Genomic DNA, 27,940 nt, shown 5'->3' with positions numbered 1-27,940 from the left:
TGCATTCTCTCAACCAGCTTTATGAGGAATGCTTTTCCAACAAATGCTGAGCACTTGTTGGCTGCTTTTCCTTCACAGTGCGGTCAAACTCATCCAAAACCATCTCAATTGGGCTGACATCGGGTGATCTGATGCAGCACTTCATCACTCTCCTCGCTCAAATAGCACCTAACACAGCCTGGAAGTGTTGGGTCATTGTCACGTTGAAAAACAAATGATATACGCCATCTGGTTTGGGCCTCGCTGCAAAATGCTGGTTAAGTGTACCTTGAATTCTAAATAAATCTGTAACCAAAAAAAGCACCATCACAACACCTCCATGCTTCATGGTGGGAACCACACACGGAGATCATCCGTTCACCTACGGTCTCTCACAAAGACAGGGCGGTTGGAACCAAAAATCTCAAATTTGGACTCGACAGATTTCCACCGGTCGTGTTTCTTGGCCCAAGCAAGTCTGTTCTTTCTTCTTCTCAGCAATTCAACCATGAAGGCCTGATTCATGCAGTCTCCTAATTGAACTCTGAAACATTTGAGGTGCAGTTAACTAATAAACTTATCCTCTGCAGCAGAGGTAACTCTGGATCTTCCTTACCGGTCCTCATGAGAGCCAGTTTCATCATAGCGCCTAATGGTTTTTGCAACAGCACTTGAAGAAATTTTCCAGACTGACCATGTCTTAAAATAATGATGGAATGTTGTTTCTCTTTGCCTATTTTAGCTGTTCTTTACATATGGACTTTGCCCTATTTGGTAAAAGGCCAACTTCTGTTTACCCCACTACCATGTCAGAACACAACTGATTGGCTCCAATGCATAAAGAGATTATCAATTAACTTAAGGCACACCTGTTAATTTAATTAAATTCCAGGTAACTACCTCATGAAGCTGGTTGAGTGCGCAACGCTGTCAAGGCAAAGCGTGGCTACTTTGAAGAATCTCAAATGGAAAATATATTTGGATTTGTTTACGTTACTTCATAGTTTGATGTCTTCACTATTCTATAATGTAGAAATAAAGAAACTTGACTGGTACTGTACATTGTAGCTTATACTGCAAACTGATTAAGGGAGTGTTAGAACACTTAAATTGTGTGCTAATTTTTGGATGAATTTTATTTATTATAAATCTGAAATTGATGCATCCTAAATTGTGCAAATGTATGACTAAATAGACAGATTATAATGAGCTGCAAACTCAACATCACAGAGCCAAGCTACAGGTTTATTACATACTAAGAGTGAGGTTTATACACATTCTTGGTATGATCCATAGCAAAAAACAAAACAAGAACACATTTTTGGGCGGGAAATTAACTCATTTGTGGGATGAAATGGAGTGTCCATGTATAATATGACAGAAGGGACATATCAACAAGCAGGGGAACAAGAGCATTCTCCATTCATCACCTATGAGAACCTAATACTGGTCCATTTATTCCCCTAGTTATTCTACGAGGCTGCTCTAATAACTAGAATCTTAAGCCGTAGTCATCCACAAGAGGTCATCGGTTCTGACCTTAGCCCTTCAGGGATGACATGCCTGCTCTCATGATCTCATCCACCAACAGGATGTTGCTGGCTATTACTGTGCTGTGTACAGAAAAAAAATGAATCAACATCAGTTTAATCCAAAGGGTCATTGATTCTTAAATCTACAGGGTAATACTGATTTGAGATTTTAAAAGGGTGTGTTCTTCTTACCATGAATGAAGAAGTTGTTTCTTAACACTGTAGTTATCCCAAACCCCAGCTTCTGAAGCGACCATTGGTTCACCTAAAGAAAGGTAATGGGTCAATTTTAATAGTTTTTAAAAATTTGACATAGGAAATGGGTATGATGTGAAATAAAGCCATATATACACCCAATTTGAGCATTTAGGAAAAAAACATTAGATACCAGAGCTCAGGTCCACTCCAACCAGCTGACCACTCTCTTTGTATTCAGTCTGGAGTTTGACCAGGGTCTCCATTGGATCATACCCAGAGTTCTGGGCTAGTACCTGGAGAGAAAGAAACAAAGTCAATTAGCAGTAGACAGCAAGACTTTTCTTAAAGGGTTACCTTCAGGATTTTGTCAATGAGGCCCTTATGTACTTCCCCAGAGCCAGATGAACTCGTGGATACCATTTTTGTCTCGGTGTCCAGTATGAAGGAAGTTAAGAGGTAGTTTCACAATCCAATGCTTGCTAACACTACTTAACAATTGCGCTAGCTACCAACTTTCTTCAAACTGCAAGCAGAAACATAAGTTCATCAGACTCTTGGGAAGTAGATAAAGGGTCTAATTGTCAAAATCCTAAAGCATCCCTTAATCTAAAAGCTAGATATTATTAATTGCCAGCGTTTTATCAATAGAATGTAAAAGCATGGAAGGCATTGACAAAGAAAACTTTAAACCTTTGTTTTAAGACTCATTAAATACCTTAGGGATGATGAGGAGGGCATCCGCGAAAGCCTGCACACCCAGCTGAGCCCGGCCCTTCACTAACAGTTTATGCTTTATCAGAGCATCGTGCACAGCCACCTCAAAGGCCCCGGCCCCTGACACCACGCAGCCTGCAAAGTCAACACTGGGGTCAGTCTCTGAACAACAGCTGATAAGCAGTACTGAAGAGCTCAGTCAGGCACACATTGACAAACATAATAAAGTGATTTGAGGCTAAGTTTGAAGATGTGAATGGATGCTATCTGACCAGAATAATCAACATTCTTTTGGGTCTTGACAGTGGGACGTAACCTGAAATTTGTGTATGCACTAAAACTAGCTACTTCGAGAGCTTAGGACTATAAGGTTCTATCTGCAAAAATATGATTGAGATAATTGGCTTTAAAGTTCCAAACCCTCATTGGTTTGAATGGTATCAGCAATTCCTATCTTGTATTCTTTTGAACTTAACCACATGAATTGAGGTATTAAGTATATACATAAGTAGAGAACATTGAACAGAACAAGGCTATGGCAATAAAATAAGATAAAAAAGCAGATAGAACCTTATAGTCCCAAGCTTGACTTGTATTCACTCCTCTATTGAGTAGGTGAGGCACAGGACAGCACTCACTCTTAGTAAAGAAATGAAAGGATGCTTTTGCATGGTGTCTGACTGCATCCACTACTGACAGAGTGACACAGAATTCATCCATGCCTACAAATCTATTTCAACAATCAGCATTTACAGAATCAGCCACATCTTGATCAAATCAAAGACTCCCCCACTCAATCTATCATCTTATGGTGAAGCCTAATGGAGCAGGATTGAAATAGTTTCAGAGTAATCCTGCCTGGAGTGCCAGATGAACAGGGTTTGAACTTCCATTGCATCGTTACGTACCGTCCTCGATGGCGTTCTTGACGGCCCTGAGCCCATCCCTGACTGCGTCTTTGATCTGGGTCAGGGTGTGTTTGTTGGGTCCCTTTACCAGCAGGGTCACTGACCGGGGGTTTCCACACTTCTCTATGAATGTGTACTTCTCCTCACCCTGTATGGGGGAGAAACCACTACATATTTAACTTCATGATAAACCACAACATTACATCTTTCACCACCATGATATCTTATACACATTTTTACCAAATCATAGATTTTCATAGTATTGGAAAGAAGGGACAAGGCAAGCTGATAGGCCCCTTTAGTATCCTTACTCAGTGTGGTGAATTTGGACAGTGATTCCACACACAACAGGAGGAATTCTGTACCAACTGTTTGGGAAGCAGACTGGTATAGACTATTTATGACTGCTTGTTCTGGTCATGAGGTAAAGAACCAGCATGTTAACTCACCAGTGTGTGTTCATAGACTAGACCAGCCTGGCCCAGGCATTCTGGAGTGAGGTCTTCAAAAGAGTTCATGGCGATACCTCCACAGGCCAGGGTGAGTCTGAGGGGAGGGGAAGAGACCAGGGGCAGACAGGTCAACAAAACAAAGTAAATAATTCAAAAGTAGTAACAGACACATTGTATTCACTCCTGCACTGAGTAGGTGAGGCACAGGACTGCACTCACATTTAGTAAAGTAGCAGTGAAAATATGCTTTTGCATTGTATCGGACTGATTTTACCACTGACAAGAGTAACATAATTGGTCCAAGCCTAAGAAGTGTACCTCAGCAAAATGCACTGTTTAAGCTTGTAAACAAACAAAGGAGGCATATTTTACCTTTCCATGTTCCTCCTCTTGGTCCTACGCAGAGCTACAATGCCCTCTTTGGCCAGAGCATCCAGGGAATATGGGTCAATTCCCTGTTAGGAAAATACAGTTGGGTTCATTAAATATCAAAAATATAATTCCAATCAATACAACTTTAATATGGTGCAACACTGAATATACTGGTCTGCTGAATACATGTGGAGGAGAATGCAGCTCAAAGAAAGCACACAGGGATGTTCATTGTACCGTCATAGTATTGCATGAGTCTTCAAAAAATGTCCTTTGAAAGATCAGTCCACATTTCCAAAATAATTTCTTCACTGGTGAAAAAAGCAACTTCCTGGTCATACCTTCTGGTTGAGGACCACAAAGCCTTTGTTGTTATCAGCACACACTGCATTCTTGAGCTCGATTATCTTCTTCACGCGCTCCTCAATGAACTTCCTCTCAGCAGCCACCAGCTTCTCCCTCTCGCCAGCACTCTTGTAGAAGAAGCCAGAGTTCACCTCGCTGAAAGTAAAGCAGGGGTTTATGTGAACTGACAGTTTATAAACCCATGCATGCTCTTTTCACAAACTGCTGAGGACACTCCATTGGGAAAGTATACAACATAGGAGGACACACCACAAGCCCCCTTACTGTAGTAGGTACATCCTATAAATAGTGACTTTCCAATTACCAAAATTCACTGCTGCTTATAAAGAGCGTTGCCTCATCTCTTAAATTAACTCAACTGCTGTACTCGTATTAACTTCTCCATGCAGTAGGTGAGGCACAAGACAGCCCTCACCTTAGTAAAGATGTGAAAGGATGCTTTTGCATGTTGTCTGAATGCATCTACTACTGAGAGTAACACAGAATGTGTCCATGCCTACAAATATATTCCAGACAGTAAAAGGCAAAGCTAGCTGCGCCAACATTATACTGACGTTTTCTCATATTCCAAAGAGGCGTTGCAAGTGAGCACAAAGGCATCCTCCACCCGTTTCTTCATGTCAGGATGACGGGCACCGTGGTCCAACACCAGGCCTCGTATCAGCCTAGGGAGGGGACACAAAAGTCACAATGTAGGACAGAATTTGAATGTACTCCGTGTCAGTGACTGTCATGTGAGTGTGTATGAGAGAGATGTACACTCACTGTGTGTCGCTGTCAGTCTTATGCTTCATCTCCATGATCTCCACCATGAACAGGTCAATAGGCTCGTTGGGTCTGTGGATAGCCAGCACAGCATCCACCACAGCCTGCAAAATATCCACAAAGTGAGGGGGTGAAGTTAGATGTACTTATCATTCAATCAGATGACAAGTACATCAATTACAGCATTGCTTGAGCTTGTCCACAGAGTGAAAATTTAAAAATCGCAACAAAAAAAGTGGCCTAGCGTCATGCTCGCCCCGGACGCTTGTTCACGTTTGCTAAACGTTCTCCAAAAACCTGTCACTGAAATTCACACTTCTACTCAATACAACACACACATTGAATGGGAGGAAGGAATATACATCAGTGGAGGCTGCTGAAGGGTGGATGGCTCATAATAATGGCTGGAACGGCACAAATGGAAAGGCATCAAACACATAGAAACTAAAGATGCACAATATATCGGTGAACATATCGAAATCGGACGATATTAGCTAAAAATGCCAACATCGGTATCGGCCCGATGTCTAGTTTAATGGCGATGTGCAAAACCGATGTCAAAGTTGATGTGCATACCTATATAATGTATGTAAATGACGTAATGACGCTACGGGAAATTTTGTGCAACACGGCATTCCTAACCTAACCCACAATGTCTGCTGTGTGGATCAAGCAGTCATTTGAAAGAACATTTCCGTGAGACAACTCAAAAGGCGAAATCCATAAAAAAACAGCAAGATAATGGAATTCATTGCCCTTAACAAGCAACCGTTTTCTGTCGTGGGTGATGTTGGCTTTCGTGACTGGTCGAGCACCGGTACACACTAACGTTATCAAGTGTGCCATTTTCCAGATGTTGCCCTATCGGAGTACCACAGTAATAGCATCACTGCTATTAGTTTCACAACATACACAAGGTCTTGTGGCATTTTTTGGTTAAACTATCCCCAATTCAATTGAATTGCAACCCTCTGCATGCACAGTGCATTCTTCCATCACACGTGCAGTGCACTCTTACATCACATGTACAGCTGATTCTCAAGATCTTGCACACTAATGAGATGCTATTGAGCCCACACTACTACACTGTCTGAGCCAAGGACTGCATGCTCTCTGGTATGTTTTGATTACAATACTGGGTGGGGAGAATATATTTTACGACATACATGATTTTTTGTTGACTAGTAAATAGAAGCCTACAGCAAAGTGTGTTTAAATCATTTCTAACTTGTTAATTTCTGCTAGTTAGTTTTTGCTACCATATGGGTTTTTAGCTTGCTTGAACCTGCTAAGTGGGGTGTGTTAATTCACCTGTTTCCATACATGTTTCATTTTAAAGCGCCACCTGAAACGTCTGCGTCCCACCCAGCCATCAGGAAATGCAAATGCGCTACGCCAAATGCTAATAGCACTCGTTAAAACTCAAACGTTCATTAAAACACACATGCAAGGTACTCAATTAAACCTACACTCGTTGTGAATCTAGCCAACAAGTCAGATTTTTAAAATGCTTTTCGGCGAAAGCATGAGAAGCTATTATCTGATAGCATGCAACACCCCGAAATACCAGAAGGGGACATAAACAAAATAATTAGCGTAGCCGGCGCTACACAAAACGCAGAAATAAAATATAAAACATTCATTACCTTTGACGAGCTTCTTTGTTGGCACTCCTATATGTCCCATAAACATCACTATTGGGTCTTTTTTTCGATTAAATCGGTCCATATATACCCAAAATATCCATTTATGGAAACTGTGTGATCCAGAAAAAAAAGTTTCAAAATGCAACGTCATTTTTTTAAATTAAAAAAGTTGCCTATAAACTTTCACAAAACACTTCAAAATACTTTTGTAATCCAACTTTAGGTATTAGTAAACGTTAATAATCTATCAAATTGATCACAGGGCGATGTGTATTCAATAGCTCCACGTCTTCAAATCATGGTCGAAAATCTCTCTTCCAAAACTTCCTGCCGTGGACCGGATGATATGGGGTGTCTATTCTTCGTTTGACCAAGGAACAACCTCCAGGCAATTGACAAGACTGGCGACATCGTGTGGAAGCTGTAGGACTTGTAAGCTGAGAGCCATCTATTTTGCTGTGCCATAGACAATACATGCAACTGGTGCATTGATATTTTTTTCCCTTTTTGGTGATCAATTTTCCTTGGGCTTTTCCACGAAACACACGTTCTGTTATAGTCACAGCTGTGATTTAACCAGTTTTAGAAACTTCAGAGTGTTTTCTATGCACACATACTAAATCATATGCCTATACTATATTCCTGGCATGAGTAGCAGGACGTTGAAAAGTTGCGCGATTTTTAACAGAATTTTTGAAAAAGTAGGCCTAAGCTTAAGAGGATTTATTAAAACATGTATCTTACAAAGGAGTTTAATCTAACTGCTTAACTATTTATCTGTACATGGAATTGTATTTGGGGTTTTAGAAAACGTTTTTTTCCCTTCATTTTTACAGGAAAATGCCACGGGCATTATCTGATGCGTGGAGACATTTCACTGCAGCTAATGTAGAAGGAAAAGCTGTGTACATTTGCAAATACTGTGCCAAATTATGTGAAGAATGCAACAAAGATACAGAATCACCTGGCCAAGTGCATAATGTTCCCTCAGCGCTCACAAGAAGCAATCTCTGACAAAAGTCCCTCTACTTCTATTCGAGGTGAAAACTATAAATCAGACACATTATCGATAGCAACAGCTCATGGTTCTCCTGGAATCAGAATGTTTTTTGACCAAATGGAGGAACGTAGTCAGAAATGCTGATGAATGTCTTGCTCGAGCTGTGCAGGCAACTGGTTCACCTCTGATGATCACAGGCACTGTGTATTGGAAGAGATTTATGAATGTTCTTCGCCTAGCAAAAGTTTCCACGTCTGAATAATCCAAAATGTGCAGCCCTACCAACCACCATTAATCAGACCATTAAACGGTCTTCTAAATTAGGGTTATTTTAGATGATACCTACCTATATAGTTAGCTAGCTAACTATATACAGTGGGGCAAAAAAGTATGTAGTCAGCCACCAATTGTACAAGTTCTCCCACTTAAAAAGATGAGGCCTGTAATTTTCATCATAGGTACACTTCAACTACGACAGACAAAATGAGGGAAAAAAATCCAGAAAATCACATTGTAGGATTTTTAATGAATTTATTTGTAAATTATGGTGGGGAAAAAAGTATTTGGTCAATAACAAAAGTTTCTCAATACTTTGTTATATACCCTTTGTTGGCAATGACAGAGGTCAAACGTTTTCTGTAAGTCTTCACAAGGTTCACACACTGTTGCTGGTATTTTGGCCCATTCCTCCATGCAGATCTCCTCTAGAGCAGTGATGTTTTGGGGCTGTTGCTGGGCAACACGGACTTTCAACTCCCTCCAAAGATTTTCTATGGGGTTGAGATCTGGAGACTGGCTAGGCCACTCCAGGACCTTGAAATGCTTCTTACGAAGCCACTCCTACGTTGCCCGGGCGGTGTGTTTGGGATCATTGTCATGCTGAAAGACCCAGCCACGTTTCATCTTCAATGCCCTTGATGATGGAAGGAGGTTTTTACTCAAAATCTCACGATACATGGCCCCATTCATTCTTTCCTTTACACGGATCAGTCGTCCTGTTCCCTTTGCAGAAAAACAGTTGTTGATGTTTCCACCCCCATGCTTCACAGTAGGTATGGTGTTCTTTGGATGCAACTCAGCATTCTTTGTCCTCCAAATACGACAAGTTGAGTTTTTACCAAAAAGTTATATTTTGGATTCATCTGACCATATGACATTCTCCCAATCTTCTTCTGGATCATCCAAATGCTCTCTAGCAAACTTCAGACGGGCCTGAACATGTACTGGCTTAAGCAGGGGGACACGTCTGGCACTGCAGGATTTGAGACCCTGGCGGCGTAGTGTGTTACTGATGGTAGGCTTTGTTACTTTGGTCCCAGCTCTCTGCAGCTCATTCACTAGGTCCCCCCGTGTGGTTCTGGGATTTTTGCTCACCGTTCTTGTGATCATTTTGAGCCCACGGGGTGAGATCTTGCGTGGAGCCCCACATCGAGAGAGATTATCAGTGGTCTTGTATGTCTTCCATTTCCTAATAATTGCTCCCACAGTTGATTTCTTCAAACCAAGCTGCTTACCTATTGCAGATTCAGTCTTCCCAGCCGGTTTCTGGTGTCCTTTGACAGCTCTTTGGTCTTGGCCATAGTGGAGTTTGGAGTGTGACTGTTTGAGGTTGTGGACAGGTGTCTTTTATACTGATAACAAGTTCCAACAGGTGCTATTAATACAGGTAACGAGTGGAGGACAGAGGAGCCTCCTAAAGAAGAAGTTACAGGTCTGTGAGAGCCAGAAATCTTGCTTGTTTGTAGGTGACCAAATACTTATTTTCCACCACAATTTGCAAATAAATTAATTAAAAAATCCTACAATGTGATTTTCTGGATTTTTTTCTCATTTTGTCTGTCATAGTTGAAGCGTACCTATGATGAAAATTACAGGCCTCATCTTTTTAAGTGGGAGAACTTGCACAATTGGTGGCTGACTAAATACTTTTTTGCCCCACTGTAGCTACTGAAACAGATTTCGTTTTGCTATGTTTTTGGGAAAGAACATTGTTTGCATCCATGAGCTAGCTAGCTTTTTTATTTTATTTTTATGACTAGCACTGTAGGTGCGCGAGACAACTCTACCAGCATCATAGCATACGTATTGATGAATTAATCGTTGTGACATGAAATACGATTGATAGTTATTACACATTGATTACGCTATGTAAAAGATGTATGAACGTGTTAAATTATTATGTGACGTGGAGTCATATTCGGGTCCTGATTGCGTGTCAAATAACACTTTGACCAAAGACTAAAACTGCATTTTATAGAAATCCTGGTGGAGAATGAAACGACAAAATTAACAAAACAGCACAGCAAGTAAGTGAAAGAAATCGGTTTTGATTATGTTTTACTGGTAATGGGGACATATGTAAATGCCAACAAAATAACTTTTTGGTGAGTGTGGTGTGTGTAATCTTTATTTAAGTAGACAAGTTAATTAAGAACAAAATCTTATTTACAATGATGGCCAAACCCAGACGATGCTGGGCCAATTGTGCGCCGCCCTATGGGTCTCCCAATCAAGGCCGGATGTGATACAGCCTGGATTCGAACCAAGGACTGTAGTGACGCCTATTGCACTGAGTTGCAGTGCCTTAGACCGCTGCGTCCGTGTGTGTGTGATAATCATTCTTGTACAGCTAAGTGGTTAAAAGGCCGCAAAATCAGCGCATCACTAATAGAAACCATGTGTTTGACACCAATCCACCAAATGCGCTCTAGCCATTACCAAGAGCCCGTCCTCCCCTGATAAAGCTGCCACCAACCGCCTGTGATATGCATGCATAATGATCTGCATGTCATTGTGTCAGTAAGGGGAAAACACTGCATGAAACCTTCACTATTCAGTTAACATGCACTCTTAAACACACACCACTCTCCCACAAACACACATACTCCCAACTTTTAAAACATTACATGCCGTCTAGACCGGGCACAGAACTTATGTAGCAGGCAAAACCCTGAGGACTAACTGTTCAGATTTGTTCTCTTCTTTTTTGCCTCTGACCGTTCCCTCTGTTGTCTTTGCCAAGGGATATTTGATAGGGACCATTTTACAGTTCCTACCACTTCCACTGGATGTCACCAGTCTTGGAATTTGGTTGATGTTATTCATTTGTGCAAAGAAGAAGAAGCACATCCTGGAACAAGGTTACCCTATTGAGAGTTGCGCCAGATGTAAAAAGGAGCATGGTTTGTTTACTTGCTGTATTGAATACAGATTGCCCCATCTTCAATTTGATCGATTATTAACGTTTAAAAATACCTAAAGTTGTATTACAAAAGTAGTTTGAAATATTTTGGCAAAGTTTATAGGCAACTTTTGAAATGTTTTATAGTGACGTTGTTTTTGAAAGCAGTTTTTTTCTGGATCAAACATGCTTTATAAATGGACATTTTGGGTATATATGGACGGAATTTAATCGGGGAAAAAAGGACCAAGTGTGATGTTTATGGGACATATTGGAGTGCCAAAAAAGAAGCTCGTCAAAGGTAATGCATGTTTTATATTTTATTTCAGCGTTTTGTGTAGCGCCTGCAGGTTTGAAATATGCTACCCTCTTTATTGACAGTGCTATCATCAGATAATAGCTTCTTAATGCTTTCGCCGCAAAGCTTTTTATGTTGACATGTTGGCTGGATTCACAACGAGTGTAGCTTTAATTGAGTATCTTACATGTGTGATTTTATATCATTATTTGAATTTTCCCTGTTCTTTCCCCCAAGTGAGACGCAAGCGTCCCCTATACCATAAGAAGTTAAATTCACCTATATTTAAACAAAACTGACTTTATAAACATTTTATCAACAGGTGCCATCAGGTTCTTCAGAACGGTAGGGCTAAAAAAGTCAATAGTATCATATGAAACGTTACTACGGTATTCTAAAATGTTGGTATCATAAGCATCATGACGTTTTGGTACTGGTAGACAGTGCAACAGCACCTGACTCAAGTAAATCAGCTAAAATGAATATCATGATGATGATGATCATCATGATGGGGAAGAAGTGTGACATCACTCCGTCGCCCACGGACTGGAGTTACCCATCCCTGCTCTAAGTATTTTAAAGATTTCAAATCGTTTGAACACAGATCTGGACAAGCAATAAAGTAATGTAAGCCAGATTCATGAACTCTCCAACCCACCACTCACAACAAACAGTCAAACACACACTCCTACCTCTGTGAGGAGATCAGCCAGCTCAGCATGGACCTTGGTTCTGAGGGAGGTGCGGGCAACGTGGATGAGGGTCTCTCTGTCCATCTCTCTGGTCACCTTCATCTCCTCCAGCACCTCCAGAGCCTTATCCTTGGCTGCCTCAAAACCTTCTGCTATTATCCGTGGGTGGAGACCCTTTTTGGTGGGGGGAAAGAAAAAAATCACAAAACCGGTTAGGGGGGGGAAAAAACACAGGAATAGGGGGTTAACTAATGGTACTGGGATGCAGATTCTGAAACCTGCTTTAGTTGCACCGATTCTACATTTATCAATTAACTATCACACAACCTTGCTAAAAATGAAATTCTTCATCAAAATCCCTTCTTTCAACAATGAAACTACCAGTGTTGAAAAGGGTATTTCAATGACATGTTGGAGGCTTCTCCCAAGCCAAATCTCACCTCTGACACATACAGGTCTGCTTGTTTCAGGAGCTCCCCAATGATGAGCACATTGGATGTTGTACCGTCACCTGTGATGTCATCCTGAGCCGTAGCCACTTTGGCAATCAAGGATGCCGTCGGATGCTGGATTTGCTGATTGAAGAAAAGACATATAAGTGTCAAAGCAAGAATATAAAGCAATCTCACACTTAGTAAGGTTACAGCTGTTAGATGAAATGTACTAGTCTGTTGAATACATGTGGAGGAGAATGCAACTCCTCCAATACAGAGGTTACACACCAAACTTTACTCTAGCACAGAGTAAAATCCAGGGGAGATACAAAAGAAGCAGACATGGGTGTTCACTGTGCATCAAACTCATGGGAACATTTTTCTTACCATTTCGTGCAACAAGACATTACCATCTTTGGTCAACTTTATGTCACCAGCCCCTGATACAAGCCTGCAAGTAAGCACACAAAAATAATTTGTTAGAGAGTCATGTTTGCATATTTAATACATTACTAGATGCATTGTAGGCTTATGTCTCTAATCATGTGAGTATAGCTAGAAGGCAATAAGACTAGTTGTATATAAACTATGATAGTCAGCTTTTAAGTTAGTCTCTAAAGTAGAGGTCGACCGATTATGATTTTTCAACGCCGATACCGATTATTGGAGGACCAAAAAAAGCTGATACCGATTAAATCGGCCATTTTTTAAATATTTGTAATAATAACAATTACAACAATACTGAATGAACACTTATTTTAACTTAATATAATACATCAATAAAATCAATTTAGCCTCAAGTAAATAATGAAACATGTTCAATTTGGTTTAAATAATAAGTTTTGGAGAAGAAAGAAAAAGTGCAATATGTGCAATGTAAGAAAGCTAACGTTTGAGTTCCTTGCTCAGAACATGAGAACATATGAAAGCTGGTGGTTCTTTTTAACATGAGTCTTCAATATTCCCAGGTAAGAAGTTTTAGGTTGCAGTTATTATAGGACTATTTCTCTCTATACCATTTGTATTTCATTAACCTTTGACTATTGGATGTTCTTATAGGCACTTTAGTATTGCCAGTGTAACAGTATAGCTTCCGTCCCTCTCCTCGCTCCTCCCTGGCCTCGAACCAGCAATACAACGACAATTAGCGGGCGCTAACTAGCTGGCCATTTCACTTCGGTTACACGAGCCTCATCATCTCGGGAGTTGATAGGCTTGAAAGCATAAAAAGTGCAATGCTTGATGCACAACGAAGAGCTGCTGGCAAAACACACGAAAGTGCAGTTTGAATGAATGTTTACGCGCCTGCTTCTGCCTACCACCGCTCAGTCAGACACTTAGATACTTGTATGCTCAGTCAGATTATATGCAACGCAGGACACGCTAGATAATATCTAGTAATATCATCAACCATGTGTAGTTAACTAGTGATTATGATTGTTGTTTATAAAATAAGTTTAATGCTAGCTAGCAACTTACCTTGGCTTACTGCATTCCCCTAACAGGCAGTCTCCTTGTGGAGTGCAACGAGAGAGAGGCAGGTCGTTATTGTGTTGGTCTAGTTAACTGTAAGGTTGCAAGATTGGAACCCCCGAGCTGACAAGGTGAAAATCTGTCGTTCTGCCTCTGAACAAGGCAGTTAACCCATTGTTCCTAGGCCGTCATTGAAATTAAGAATGTGTTCTTAACTGACTTGCCTAGTTAAATAAAAGGTATAACAAATTATAATAAAATATATATACTTTTTATTTATTATTATTTATTTTTTTTAATCGGCAAATCAGCGCCCAAAAATACCTATTTCCAATTGTTATGAAAACTTGAAATCGGCCCTAATTAAATCGGCCATTCCGATTAATCGGTCCACCTCTAATTGTGAGGTTGAACAATAAACTGGGATTAGAACGTTCGGAAGGCGAGTTGATGCCACAGTGCTCAACAGAACTAATAGGAGCTGGCAGGGTGAAAAAATGCCCTAAAATAAGGCCGTTTTTTTTCTTCATGATTACTTAAACTATGGCAGGCAGCTGGGACATATGGTAATACTATGAAACTGGGCTCCAGCACAGATGCAATGAACTAGTTTTTATTAGAGAAAAGCATTACAAATGCCTACTAGGGGTTAGATTATGGTTAAAGATAAGCTTCACTCATTTTTTATGTTATATTGTTTTTGTGCATCTGAGCGATGTTCTATCGATTCCCAGGGTCATTTCATGTGTATCTGAGTTATTGGAGTTCAAGCAGGCAGAAATCCAGCCAGTATGATTTAGCATTGTGATAAGAGTTTGCAAAGCTGTCATGAAGGCAAAGGGTGGCTACTTTTAAGAACCTCAAAATATATTTTGATTTGTTACTACACGATTCCATGTGTCATTTCATAGTTTTGATGTCTTCACTCCATTTCTACAATATAGAAAATAATTTAAAAATATATATTTTTAAACCCTGGAATGAGTAGGTGCCCAAACGTTTGACTGGTACCGTGTGTGTGATATATATAAATATATATTTTAAATAGTTCCCGCGGCTATGCTCAGGCTTTTAGTGACTGTTCTAATGCTAGTGCATTGTTCAATTGTGCTAGTTAGCAACTTCCTTCAAACTGCAGGCAGAGACAAACATGGTATCCACGAGTTTAACGTTACCCAACTTTGGAGAAGTAGATAAAGGCCCTCATTACCAGAATCCTGAAGTATCCCTGTAAGGAGTACTACTGTACTAGTAACGGTAGGTTCCTATTAGTACATATTCGGCTAGCTAAATCAAAGCTAACTAAAAGTAACGTTAGTTAAAACAAGTATTTTGGTGTTGACTAGGAAATCCACTATCTAGCAAGATGAGTTTCTTAGAAATTACTGTCTACAATGGATTTGACAAAAGAAAAATGTTTAATACCATAAATGACCTACTGGCTGCCAGGCTACCACGATGCTAGCTAAAGCTAGCAGTAGTAGTAGTAGCATGCTAGCTAGCATGACCAGTCGCACTCACATTTTCATTGTTCCTTTTGGTCCCAAATTACTTTTGAGCACATCCTGAAGACCACGCGCAGCGCTGATATTTACTGCAAGAGCGGCTTGAGCACGGGCCACCTCAGCTTTCGGGTTTAATGCCTTTATTGCAGTCATGGTGTAAGCATGAGCTATTCAGTTAATCCACGCTGTATAATTTACAGTAACGGCTAAACTAACAGAGGCCGGTTTCTGGAACTCTCTGGGCTTCACGTGCGGAAATTGACAGTGGTCCCGCCTTACTGTATTTCATTGGCCAGCTGTTAGACGGAAATCCAAATTACCCTGATTGGTGGAACAACAGTTCACTCAAATATCGAAAGAAAGGAGTCAACCTGTTTGTTCACGAGATTCAATTTGGCGCTGAACGGGACATAATACAAATCTGTTCAAACTGGGCTGTTTATAAATGTATGTGATTTATAAATCAATTACAAAGTGCACTCACTGCGCCTTTCCAAGCTCTACCATCATGAGCAACAACTTTGTATTGCACATGTGTAAAATGAAATGCTACGAGTATGAACATAAAAAGCAAATGTAGATGTAAAAAGAGATGTCATTGGTCACACTGTCAAAAAGACAATGCAATTGGAGGCGCTATACTTTTTTTGTTTGTTTTTTTACTTTGAGAAATTAATTTTTATTTAATTTTTTAAATTAACATCAATACATAAAGCACACGAGGGAACACAAGCATACATAGATTACAAACAATGGACAATCGAGCTAAGGTGTCACATCACAATTACACAAGGACCAGGTACATGCATATACTTACAATACTAACAGCTTTTTTGTTAGTAGAGCATTTAACCGTCTTAAAATACAGTTCAATTTCTTTTTGTAGGGTACGAAAATGTGAGGGAATGGCATCTAAAACAATTGCAAAATCTTTAGGTGTTACAGGGACCTTGTAAAGTGATAAGAATTCTTTATAACTGAGTAAAAGACCCTCTGCATTTACCAGTTGGCTCACCAATAGGATATTATTTCGGAACCAATATTCTAAAAACAGAGAGGTATTTTTATACAATATATCCCGATTATTCCATATATAATATCTGTGTGGAGAAAATGTGTGTTTATAAATTAAGGACCATGACAAGAAAACCTGCCGATGAAAAGCAGAACGTTTCACTGGAACTTTGTCAATATTATAATTGCAAAACAACATGAAGTTAATTAAGGCCACCAAAAGTAGAGAAGACATGAGGAATACAATTCCAGATAGAAGTGGGTCTTCTTGGGAATTGTTTTATCCAATTGATCTTAAAAGTATTATTTAAAGTAGTAAAGTCCAGAAAATTCAGTCCACCATTCTCATAAGTGTTCATTACAACAGTTTTCCTAATGTAATGGGTACGGTTTCTATTGGAGGCGCTATACCGATCGTGGCATTTGGCCACCACTGCGTAGTGGGTAAACTAACGTTACGTAAAAGGAAACAGTAGTGGGCGGTCTCACGTACCGGCTTTCATTTGATTCGCGCAGCTTTCTCTTCCTCACCAGTGAACCTATTGAATGCATATGGGAAGTCGGACAATACTGAAACCGGGGACAGTGCTATATCAACACTTTAGCAACCAAGAACATTTTACACATTGTTTTCTTATTGAATAAATTAGACTTAGCTTGCAGGTCCAGCACATGCCAAAAAATACATGAAGAGTACCATTTAACACCATCAAGGACACTTTGTACAGGTAATGCAGATTCATAAATTGTCCTTAAATTGATACATTATGTAACGCATTGCATGATTTCAAATTAACTCTATTGTTTTGCTCTGTGATGCCAACCGTGCACAAATGTATTGCAGGGAAAACGCAATCTGGTAATGACATTCATTACCTTTTGCGCGCATGCAATTCATTTTTTCTCGAGGAGAGTGTTACACAACAGTTCAATTGCGGGATAGTTTTCTCCAAGGGCAGGGTGCTGTTGTGCTCTTTGTTTCTACTGCCAGCGCCTAGAACTAAACGTTGCACCAACAGACTTGGTTATATCGATGAAATTTTTAACTATAGAAAATGAAAGGTAAAGTTGTTAAATTCAGTGGTGGAAAAAGTACCCAATTGTCATACTTGAGTAAAAGTAAAGATACCTTAATAGAAAAGGACTCAAGTAAATGTCACACAGTACAATCCTAGTTGAGTAAAAGTCTAAACATATTTGGTTTTAAATATACTTAAGTATCAAAAGTAAATGTAATTGCTAAAATATACTTAAGTGTCAATTAAAAGTTTAAATAATTTAAAATTCCTTATATTAAGCAAACCAGGCGGCACCATTTTTTTAAATGATTTTTTATTTTGGGATAGCCCAGGGCACGCTTCAACGCTCATAATTTACAAACGAAGCATGTGTTTGAATCCGCCAGATTAGAAGCAGTAGGGATGACCAGGGATGTTCTCTTGATAAATGTGTGAATTAAACCAGTTTTGTCCTGCTAAGCATTCAAAATGTAACGAGTACTTTTGGGTGTCAGGAAAAATGTAGGTAGTAAAAAGTACATACTATTCTTCAGGAATGTAGTGAAGTAGAAATGGTAAAGTAATGTACAGATACTCTCCCAAAAAACGAATTAAGTAGTACTTTCAAGTATTTTTACTTAAGTACTTTACACCACTGGTTAAATCATCAGATTGTTGCACTGCATCTGTTGATCAATCATGTATGGTACAGATACTATGGCATGCTTGAGCTGATCACATCATTTTATTTTTCATGTTGTCGCCAAATGTTCAGCCTGGTCTCATAGTTAGACATAACATGGTAAATGCAAACTCTGGACACTGAAATCAGTAGGTATGTTATGTTTGGTATGGTTACAAAAGACAGAAAGTTACTTAAGGCAAAAACGAAAGGAGGGGGATTGGCCGGGATGGGTGGGCATTTTAATGTGAATGTCTAGCAACTCAACAGTTGTCTGTTTGAATCTCATCACAGACAATATTAGCTAATTAGCAACTATACTGAACAAAAATATGAACGCCAAGTGTTTGTCCCATGTTTACTTAGCTGAAATGAATCTACAGGTATCTAAACACTAACCAACTAGGTTCAAAGTTAGCTAGTTAGCTAACATTAGGCTACAACTAGCAACGCAAATGGCTCTGAGATACGAATACCATTTTTTTATGACAAAATTAGAAACAGAATATCTGAAAATGTAGCTAGCTAGACTCTCTTACCTGAATACATGGATGAACGCTTCTCCGTTTCTGTCACGGATGCCATGGTTGCCCTTAGTTTGAAGATGTAATCCGGAGACCGGAGATATTTTATACAACAACCTTCTGTGTTCTCTTTTTGACTCCCTCCGCATTTGCAATCAAACATCTGAATTTTCTCCATCTCATTAGCTATAATACTCTGCTTCCATGGGGCATTGAGTCCTCCAGAAAGTGGAGAGCTATCTTTAAAAAAAAGCTGTGTTAGGAAATATTATCCACTGAGCAGTTCATTATAGACAGAAGCGTGATACATGGCAGACCAATCCAAACTCCTCTCTCGGCATGTCCAGCCCATCCATTATCTCATCCAATCATGGCTAGTGGGAAGGTTCATGCCGTTTTCAGTGGCTAAACCAAGTAAGCTCTTAATTTAACAATTGTATTCGTATTTACAAATGGCATACACAGTTGTTGTTAAGGCACACAAAAAATCCTCTCCTGTGAAGTAGTGATGTGCAACATATGCCTCCTTTCCTGAAATAAGTCACAAATGTGGTGTTTTTTCACGCAACACAATGCTACAGAGGACTCAAGTTTTGAGGGAGTGTGCAATTGGCATGCTGACTGCAGGAATGTCCACCAGCGCTGTTGCCAGAGAATTGAATGTTAATTTCTCTACCATAAGTCGCCTCCAACGTTGTTTTAGAGAATTTGGCAGTACATCCAACCGGCCTCACAACCGCAGACTACGTGTAACCACGCCAGCCCAGAACCTCCACATCCGGCTTTTTCACCTGCGGGAGGGATCATCTGAGACCAGCCACCCGGACAGCTGATGAAACTGGGGTTTGTACAACTGAAGTATTTCTGCACAAACTGTCAGAAACTGACTCAGGGAAGCTCATCAGCATGCTCATCGTCCTCACCAGGGTCTTGACCTGACTGCAGTTTGTCGTTGTAACTGACTTCAGTGGGCAAATGCTCACCTTCAATGGCCACTGAAACACCGGAGAAGTGTGCTCTTAACGGATTAATCATGGTTTCAACTACTTGGCAGATGGCAGACAGCATCTTATGATGTCATGTGGGCAAGTTGTTTGCTGATGTCAACATTGTGAACAGAGTGCCCCATTGTGGAGTTATGGTATGGGCAGGCATAAGCTACGGACAACAAACACAATTAAATTTAATCCATGGCAATTTGAATGCACAGAGATACCGTGAAGAGATTCTGAGGCCCATCGTCATGCCATTCATCCGCCACCATCACCTCATGTTTCATAATGATAATGTCCCATGTAGCAAGGATCTTTGCACAATTCCTGGAAGCTGAGAATGTCCCAGTTCTTCCATTGCCTGCATATTCACCAGACACATCACCCTTTGAGCATGTTTGGGATGCTCTTGATCGATGTGTATGACAGTGTGCTCCACTTCCAGCCAATATCCAGAAACTTCGCACTGCCATTGAAGAGGAGTTGGACAACATTCCAAACGCCACGATCAACAGTCTGATCAACTCTATGTGAAGGAGATGATGATGGTCACACCAGATACTGACTGATTTTCTGAGCCACGCCCCTACCTCTTTTTAATGGGTATTTGTGACCAACTAAAGCAAATATGTATTCCCAGTCATGTGAAATCCATAGATTAGGGCCTAATGAATTTGTTATAATTGACTGATTTCCTTATAACCTGTATTTCAGTAAAATATTTGGAATTGTTGCATGTTGTGGTTATATTTTTGTTCAGTGTACATAGGGGAAGGGTTAGCTAACATGCTAACTTTAACTGAACTCCTAACCCTAGCCTAGCTAACGTTAGCAGCCTAGCTAACGTTAGCAGCCTAGCTAACGTTAGCAGCCTAGCTAACGTATTTCAGTAAAATATTTGGAATTGTTGCATGTTGTGTTTATATTTTTGTTCAGTGTACATAGGGGAAGGGTTAGCTAACTTTAACTGAACTCCTAACCCTAACCACTAGCCTAGCTAACGTTAGCAGCCTAGCTAACGTTAGCATTAGCCACCTAGCTAACGTCAGCCACAACAAATGGGGTGTTTTTTTAACATATCATACTTATTGCAAATTCTTAACATATTGGGGCGGCAGGGTGGCCTAGTGGTTAGAGGGTTGGACTAGAAAGGTTGCAAGTTCAACTCCCCGAGCTGACAAGGTACAAATATGTCGTTCTGCCCCTGTTCCTAGGCCTTCATTGAAAATAAGAATTTGTTCTTAACTGACTTGCCTTAAATAGAGGTAAAAAATAAAATAAAAATACGAATTGTGTTTTTACAATACGAATTGTAATTCGTAACATATACGAAATAGATGATGGACATCCACAAATTAATACATACCATACAAACAACATATCATACTGAGGGAGACAGATTTATGTTGACTAAGTCCAGGTTGAAATGTTAGCTAAATGTCAAAGAAAGTGTAATTGATTTAGGCATTCAATAATATATATTTTCAGTATCAACCATTGTTAATGCATGCATATTAGTATGCATATAGCACCGAGAGTAGCAGCAGTGTAAAAAAAAAGGGGGCTGGGGGGGACAATGCAAACAGTCCAGGTAGCAATTTGATTAGCTATTCAGGAGTCTTATGGCTTGGGGGTAGAAGCTGTTAAGAAGCCTTTTGGACCTAGACTTGGTGCTCTGGTACCGCTTGCCATGCAGTAACAGAGAGAACAGTCTATGGCTAGGTTGGCTGGAGTCTTTGACAATTTTTAGAGCCTTCCTCTGACACCGCCTGGTATAGAGGTCTTGGATGGCAGGAAGCTTGGCCCCAGTGATGCACTGGGCCGTACACACTACTCTTTGTAGTGCCTTGCGGTTGGAGGCCGAGCAATTGCCATACCAGGCGGTGATGCAACCATGCTCTTGATGGTGCAGCTGTAGAACTTTTTGAGGATCTGAGGACCCATGCCAAATCTTTTCAGTCTCCTGAGGGGGAATAGGCATTGTCGTGCCCTCTTCACAACCGTCTTGGTCTGTTTGGACCATGATAGTTCGTTGGTGATGTGGACACCAAGGAACTTGAACCTCTAAACCTGCTCCACTACAGCCCCATCGATGAGAATTGGGGCGTGCTCGGTCCTCCTTTTCCTGTAAGTCCACAATCATCTCCTTTGTCTTGGTCACGTTGAGTGAGAGGTTGTTATCCTGGCACCACACCGCCAGGTCTCTGACCTCCTCCCTACAGGCTGTCTCATCGTTGACGGTGTTGTGTCATCTGCAAACTTAATGATGGTGTTGGAATCGTGCTTTGCCATGCAGTCATGGGTCAACAGGGAGTACAGGAGGGGACTGAGCACACACCCCTGAGGGGCCTACGTGTTGAGGATCAGCGTGGCAGATGTGTTGTTACCTACCCTTACCACCTGGGGGGCGGCCCGTCAGGAAGTCCAGGATCCAGTTGCAGAGGGAGGTGTTTAGTCCCAGGGTCCTTAGCTTAGTGATGAGCTTTGAGGGCACTATGGGGTTGAATGCTGAGCTGTAGTCAATGAATAGCATTCTCACGTAGGTGTTCCTTTTGTCCAGGTGGGAAAGGGCAGTGTGGAGTGCAGTAGAAATTGCATCATCTGTGGTTCTGTTGGAGTGGTATGCAAATTGGAGTGGGTCTAGGGTTTCTGGGATAATGGTGTTGATGTGAGCCATTGTAACAGTTGTTAAAGTACTATGTGAATTTCACCAGGTTCATATATCAATATGTTGTGTTGATTTGTTATGCATGCCTGCATCCTGGGAGAAGGGGAGTGTGTACTTACGTTTTGCCCGGCGTGCTCGTGCTCAAATCATTTTGATGCACTGAGAGAGGTAGGCACGCCTTTTCTGTCTTCAGAAAAGTTTGATTCTTTTAAGTACAAAGTCATACCCACAGTGTTTTGTTCATGAATAATGATGTATATTTAGAGGTTACTCATAAGTGGATGGTATTGTTAAGATGCACTTGTAATTTTTAGGATGATATCAACATTCTGAATTCAACATGTGGTTAATAGCTAGCTACGGTATTAGCAGGCTATTGTATGTGTGAACGATGGCTAGCTCCTCGAATGATCCCAGTCCCTCCTATTGTGCATCTGTTGTAGAAAGAGGCGACGATTCTCAGAACAGATGTGCTCTACAAATGTTTTATTTCCTTTTGGATGCAGGTATGTGGTTTTATCAATGTAAAATATGTTATGTATAATAAGGAGAGAGTGTATTAATTTTTGTATTCCAAAAAATCATTTTGATGCACTGAGAGAGAAAGAGGCGACGATTCTCAGAACAGATGTGCTCTACACATGTTTTATTTCCTTTTGGATGCAGATGCAGGATGCAGAGAGTCAGTTCTGCTTGATTAAAACTACCTGATCTCCAAAGTCCACGTTTATAGTCTATCAAACACACACAACGCAGAGTTACAGCGGTGCAGTATAGCCCCGGCTACACCATGACCAGCCTTTCAAAGCGCTTCATGGCTACAGACGTGAGTGCTACGGGTCGGTCGTCATTTAGGCAGGTTGCCTTGGTGTTCTTGGGCACAGGGAATATGGTGGTCTGCTTGAAACATGTTTGTATTACAGACTCTGTCAGGGACAGGTTGGTCAGCGCATTCTCTGAGTACACCTCCTGGTAATCCGTCTGGCCTTGTGAATGTTGACCTGTTTAAAGGTCTTACTCACATCGGCTATGGAGAGCATGATTACACAGTCGTCCGGAACAGCTGATGCTCTCATGCATGCTTCATGCATGCTCAAGTAGTTAAGGCTTTGCTTTCCCTTCTCATGACCTCTGTAACTGTCTACTATTGACAAATTGAATTACTTGTTATCTGATGCACTTTCAATGTACTGTCCTGTTCAAATAGAAATTACCACTGTCAGTTAAACAATCAATTATGTTTTTGTCTCTCCTGCATGCTTTTGTTTCAGCATAATGACAACTTTATCACAGACAAAGGAAATCTTCCGGAGAGCAGACGCTGTTTGCTTTGATGTTGACAGCACTATTATCAGAGAAGAAGGCATTGATGAGCTAGCCAAATTCTGCGGGGTTGGAGATGCTGTCACAGAAATGTATGTTGTGTAGCAATTCATAATGATTTTAAGATGAAAAGCATGTGCTTTCTTTTCTCGTTTATCTAGGCCCATCTACATTCCCCTCTACATTTCTCTGTGCCATAATTTTCTACATGTTATGTTCTAAATGTTTCATTCTCAACATATTTGTTGAGTACATTGAGTTTCTCTCATTTCAGGACTCGCAAGGCCATGGGGGGGTCAGTGACTTTTAAAACCGCTCTGACAGAGCGCCTGTCAATCATCCGATGCTCAAGGGAACAAGTGAACAAACTGATAACTGACCACCCTCCCCAGTTGACGACAGGTATTAAGTAAGTGGTTGCTGATTTCAATTGGTCAATTTTTTTACACTCAACACTATTTAATTATTAGCAGAGGCTATTGTACTTTTATCATCATTCGCACATAAAATGGTTGAACTTCCAGTAGTCTCTTCAAGCTGGGTGTCTAACCTTAAGTTGCACAATTGCCTATGAAACATGTACTAATTTCTGCATGTTGTAGAATAAATGGACACAATTCCATCCATTGTCCAGGGAGCTTGTTGATACTCTGCACCAGCGCAACGTGAAGGTGTTCCTGGTCACTGGCGGTTTCTGCTGTATCGTGGAGCATGTTGCCACTCAACTCAGCATTCCCCTCCATCACGTGTATGCCAACCGCCTCAAGTTCTACTTCAATGGTAAGAGCAGATCAGAGCAGCATCAGAATCACCTCACACTGTTGCAGGGATGAACTGTAGTTGATTACTGTATGATCATTAATGTTTGAATATTATGGGTTATTTTGGTTTGACGACTTGAAGCAAAAACAGGTGGCCATCTTCTCACTCCAGTATCGCTGTACATTTGGTATTGGCACTGACCCTGCATATATAATTATTGTGTTTTCTTTATTATATACAGTACCAGTCAAAGGTTTGGACACACCTACTCATTCAAGGGTTTTTCTTTATTTTTATATTTTCTACATTGTAGAATAATAGTGAAGACATCACCACTATGAAATAACACATATGGAATTATGTAGTAACCAAAAAAGTGCGAAACAAATCAAAATATATTTGAGGTTCTACAAAGTAGCCACCCTTTGCCTTGATGACAGCTTTGCACACTCTTGGCATTCTCTCAACCAGCTTCACCTGGAATGCTTTTCCAACCATCTTAAAGGAGTTCCCACATATGCTGAGCACTTGTTGGCTGCTTTTCCTTCACTCTGCGCTCCAACTAATCCCAAACCATCTCAATTGGGTTGAGGTCAGGTGATTGTGGAGGCCAGGTCATCTGATACAGCACTCCATCACTCTCCTTATTGGTCAAATAGCCCTTACACAGCCTAGAGGTGTGTTGTCATTGTGCTGTTGAAAAACAAATGATAGTTCTTCTAAGCGCAAATCAGATGGGATGGTGTATCGCTTCTGGTTAAGTGTGCCTTGAATTCGAAATAAATCACAGTCAGTGAAACCAGCAAAGCACTCACACACCGTCACACCTCCTCCATGCTTCACAGTGGGAACCACACATGCAGAGATCATCCGTTCACCTACTCTGCGTCTCACAAAGACACGCTGTTGGAACCATAAATCTCAAATTTGGACTCATCAGACCAAAGGACAGATTTCCACCAGTCTAATGTCCATTGCTTGTGGTTTTTGGCCCAAGCAAGTCTCTTCTTTTTATTGGTGTCCTTTAGTAGTGGTTTCTTGGCAATTTGACCATGAAGGCCTGATTCACACAGTCTCCTCTGAACAGTTGATGTTGAGATGTGTCTATTACTTGAACTCTGTGAAGCATTTATTTGGACTGCAATTTCTGAGGCAGGTATCTCTAATGAACTTATTCTCTGCAGCAGAGGTAACTCTGGGTCTTCCTTTCCTGTAGCAGTCCTTGTGAGAGCCAGTTTCATCATAGTGCTTGATGGTTTTTGCGACTGCACTTGTAGAAACTTTCAAAGTTCTTGACATTTTCCATATTGACTGACCTTCATGTCTTAAAGTAATTATGGACTGTTGTTTCTCTTTGCTTATTTGAGCTGTTCTTGCCATAAAATGGACTTGGTCTTTTACCAAATAGGGCTACCTTCTGTATACCACCCCTACATTGTCACAACACAACTGATTGGCTCAAATCCATTAAGAAGGAAATAAATTCCACAAATTAACTTTTAGCAAGGCACACCTGTTAATTGAAATTCATTCCAAGTGGCTACCTCATGAAACTGGTTGAGAGAATGCCAAGAGTGTGCAAAACTGTCAAGGCAAAGGGTAGCTACTTCGAATAATCTAAAATTATAACATATATTTTCATGTTTAACACTTTTTGGGTTATGTGTTATTTCAGTGTTGATGTCTTCACTATTATTCTACAATGTAGAAATTTTGAAAAATAAAAACCCTTGAATGAGTAGGTGTCCAAAATTAACTGGTCTGTAATTTTTTATTTGCATTAGTTATACTATTTTGATATTGATTACTGCACTGTTGGGTAGCGCTTGCAAGTGAAGCATTTTACTGTACTTAATAAAACTTGAACTGAACTTCAGAGGGCTGGTTTCAGCCAAGCAAGCAGTAGATTGGTCTCTACAGGGAGGAATTCTTTACTAATTCAAACCATAATATTTTCCTCCTAGGTGAGTATGCTGGCTTTGACGAGACCCAGCCCACATCTGAGAGTAATGGGAAGGGGAAGGTGATCAGCATGCTCAAGGAGAAGCACGGCTTCAAGAACGTGGTGATGATTGGCGATGGAGCCACAGACCTGGAGGCCTGTCCCCCTGCAGTAAGTGTTTTGTCAATACACTTAAAGACAGGTGACAAGCTAGTATTTAAAGCTGTTATTTATGTAATCTCCGACTTTCTGTCATAGAATACTTCATTATCCATCTTGAGAAGGAAAATTGTATATTTGTCTCTGCTCCCAACACTCCTAGACACCACAGAAACACACACACACACAACACATTTTAGGGGGAGCAGTGTTAACAGCAGAGCAGAGCAGTGCCTGTGGAGGAGTTAATTATTAAGTGCCTTTTTCAAAGACACAATTACAGGGGTGTATTCACTAGGAACCAAACAGAAGCAAACAGAACGAACCGGGGAGGAACCTACCTGAATTTGTCCAATAGAAACTCAAGTTTGCATTGCAAAACGTTTTGCTATGGTCTGCGACTAATGAATACACATAAAATGTAAAGTAACACTGGAATAATGGACACTGGTTGCCTTTTAAGCAATTTTCCTCAGCACACTGTTTTGTTTTTCAGAATGCATTCATTGGATTTGGTGGAAATGTGGTCAGGCAGCAAGTAAAGGAGAAAAGTTTGTGGTACGTCACAAGTTTTGGAGAGCTGCTAAAAGAACTGGAGAAGATTTAACAAAGAAATACCATACAAACCTGAAACCTCTTACAACTAGTGTTACTAATGCTAACATCAGTGTTTTATTTTCACCTAATGGTGTGCCTTTTATGGTTTTATCCAATGCACACTTTTTTTTCTTTTTCCAATCAATAATTTAAAAAAAAAAGTTTTAATTAAAATGTTTCCACAACAATAGTGTCTTCTTGGGTTTGACCCTTAATTTTCTACTAGAGAATATAATTCAGGTTAACCAAATGTTATTATTTTTGGAGGGATTGGAGTCAATTCCATTTCAATTCAGCATTTGTTTAATTCGGGAATAATTGAATTGACCCCAATCCTGGAGGTTTTAAACTGCACTTTTGTGGTTTTGTCCTCATTTCAATGCTTTAGTGGTCAGGAAAATACAACTACTGCATTGTACAATATGTGCCATCAAATGTGCATTTATAGATGTTTTAATTTTGCTATTGACACTAATAATAGTAAAAGTGTAAAATGCAGTTCTGAGTGTGCGTGGTCATTTAATTGCTTGTTTTCTTTGTGTCAGACTCATGGTACCATCCACTAAACAATGACAAACACATCCATATTGTACTGGCTAGCGCACAGTCTGGCAACAAAGGGCAGCAGTTTCCACAGTTACCAGTTTCTCTTTGAATAACTTTGTGCTGACAATTCTTGCCACCTTTCATAAATACCCTGTAAATCAGGGAATACAACTAGGATGAGGCATGCTACTATCAACCCTTAAACATCTTTTAAAATC

General features: G+C 40.4%; 2 protein-coding genes and 2 non-coding genes across 6 annotated transcripts; 1 reads left to right on the top strand and 3 right to left on the bottom strand.

Moving 5' to 3' along the window:
- Nucleotides 1-1,203: 1,203 nt before the first annotated feature.
- LOC112267048 (T-complex protein 1 subunit zeta) lies at nt 1,204-15,771 on the bottom strand. The gene is made up of 14 exons (XM_024445096.2): nt 15,532-15,771; nt 12,925-12,988; nt 12,544-12,678; nt 12,104-12,277; nt 5,287-5,390; nt 5,076-5,186; nt 4,497-4,656; nt 4,156-4,238; nt 3,781-3,877; nt 3,332-3,479; nt 2,425-2,558; nt 1,900-2,002; nt 1,704-1,776; nt 1,204-1,592 (listed from the first exon to the last, which is right to left on the bottom strand). The coding sequence occupies exons 1-14, from the start codon at nt 15,666-15,668 to the stop codon at nt 1,520-1,522; spliced, it is 1,596 nt and encodes a 531-aa protein (XP_024300864.2). The 5' UTR covers nt 15,669-15,771; the 3' UTR covers nt 1,204-1,519.
- Nucleotides 3,012-3,145, bottom strand: LOC112267756. Its single transcript, XR_002956140.1, has one exon. It is a non-coding gene; the product is annotated as a small nucleolar RNA SNORA15 (small nucleolar RNA).
- LOC112267757 lies at nt 12,760-12,898 on the bottom strand. The gene has a single exon (XR_002956141.1). It is a non-coding gene; the product is annotated as a small nucleolar RNA SNORA22 (small nucleolar RNA).
- LOC112267050 (phosphoserine phosphatase) lies at nt 15,184-27,674 on the top strand. 3 transcript variants are annotated; one of them, XM_024445100.2, is made up of 6 exons: nt 15,184-15,267; nt 23,665-23,808; nt 23,991-24,125; nt 24,351-24,496; nt 26,443-26,591; nt 27,076-27,674. In XM_024445100.2, exons 2-6 carry the CDS (start codon nt 23,669-23,671, stop codon nt 27,184-27,186), a joined length of 681 nt encoding a protein of 226 aa, XP_024300868.1. In that variant the 5' UTR covers nt 15,184-15,267; nt 23,665-23,668; the 3' UTR covers nt 27,187-27,674. The 3 variants fall into 3 exon arrangements, with proteins under 3 accessions (XP_024300868.1, XP_024300867.1, XP_024300869.1); XM_024445099.2 differs by lacking the exon at nt 15,184-15,267 and adding an exon at nt 17,047-17,257; XM_024445101.2 differs by lacking the exon at nt 15,184-15,267 and adding an exon at nt 22,997-23,219.
- Nucleotides 27,675-27,940: the final 266 nt, after the last annotated feature.

The sequence above is a fragment of the Oncorhynchus tshawytscha genome, linkage group LG14, assembly GCF_018296145.1.
Source record: "Oncorhynchus tshawytscha isolate Ot180627B linkage group LG14, Otsh_v2.0, whole genome shotgun sequence".
Taxonomy (NCBI): Eukaryota; Metazoa; Chordata; class Actinopteri; order Salmoniformes; family Salmonidae; genus Oncorhynchus; species Oncorhynchus tshawytscha.
The sequence above is the reverse complement of the archived record's forward strand: the minus strand, read 5'-3'. Positions and strand labels throughout refer to the sequence as shown.

Excerpts from the sequence above, each read along its gene's own strand:
- LOC112267050 (XM_024445100.2), top strand. The coding sequence starts at position 23,669 with ATGACAACTTTATCACAGACAAAGGAAATCTTCCGGAGAGCAGACGCT. Across the intron at positions 24,497-26,442 it reads CCTCAAGTTCTACTTCAATG|GTGAGTATGCTGGCTTTGAC; the intron begins GTAAGAGCAGAT and ends TTTTCCTCCTAG. Across the intron at positions 26,592-27,075 it reads TGGAGGCCTGTCCCCCTGCA|AATGCATTCATTGGATTTGG; the intron begins GTAAGTGTTTTG and ends TTTGTTTTTCAG.
- LOC112267048 (XM_024445096.2), bottom strand. The coding sequence starts at position 15,668 with ATGACTGCAATAAAGGCATTAAACCCGAAAGCTGAGGTGGCCCGTGCT. Across the intron at positions 12,278-12,543 it reads CAGACCTGTATGTGTCAGAG|GGTCTCCACCCACGGATAAT; the intron begins GTGAGATTTGGC and ends CCCACCAAAAAG. Across the intron at positions 2,559-3,331 it reads CAAGAACGCCATCGAGGACG|GCTGCGTGGTGTCAGGGGCC; the intron begins GTACGTAACGAT and ends TTGACTTTGCAG.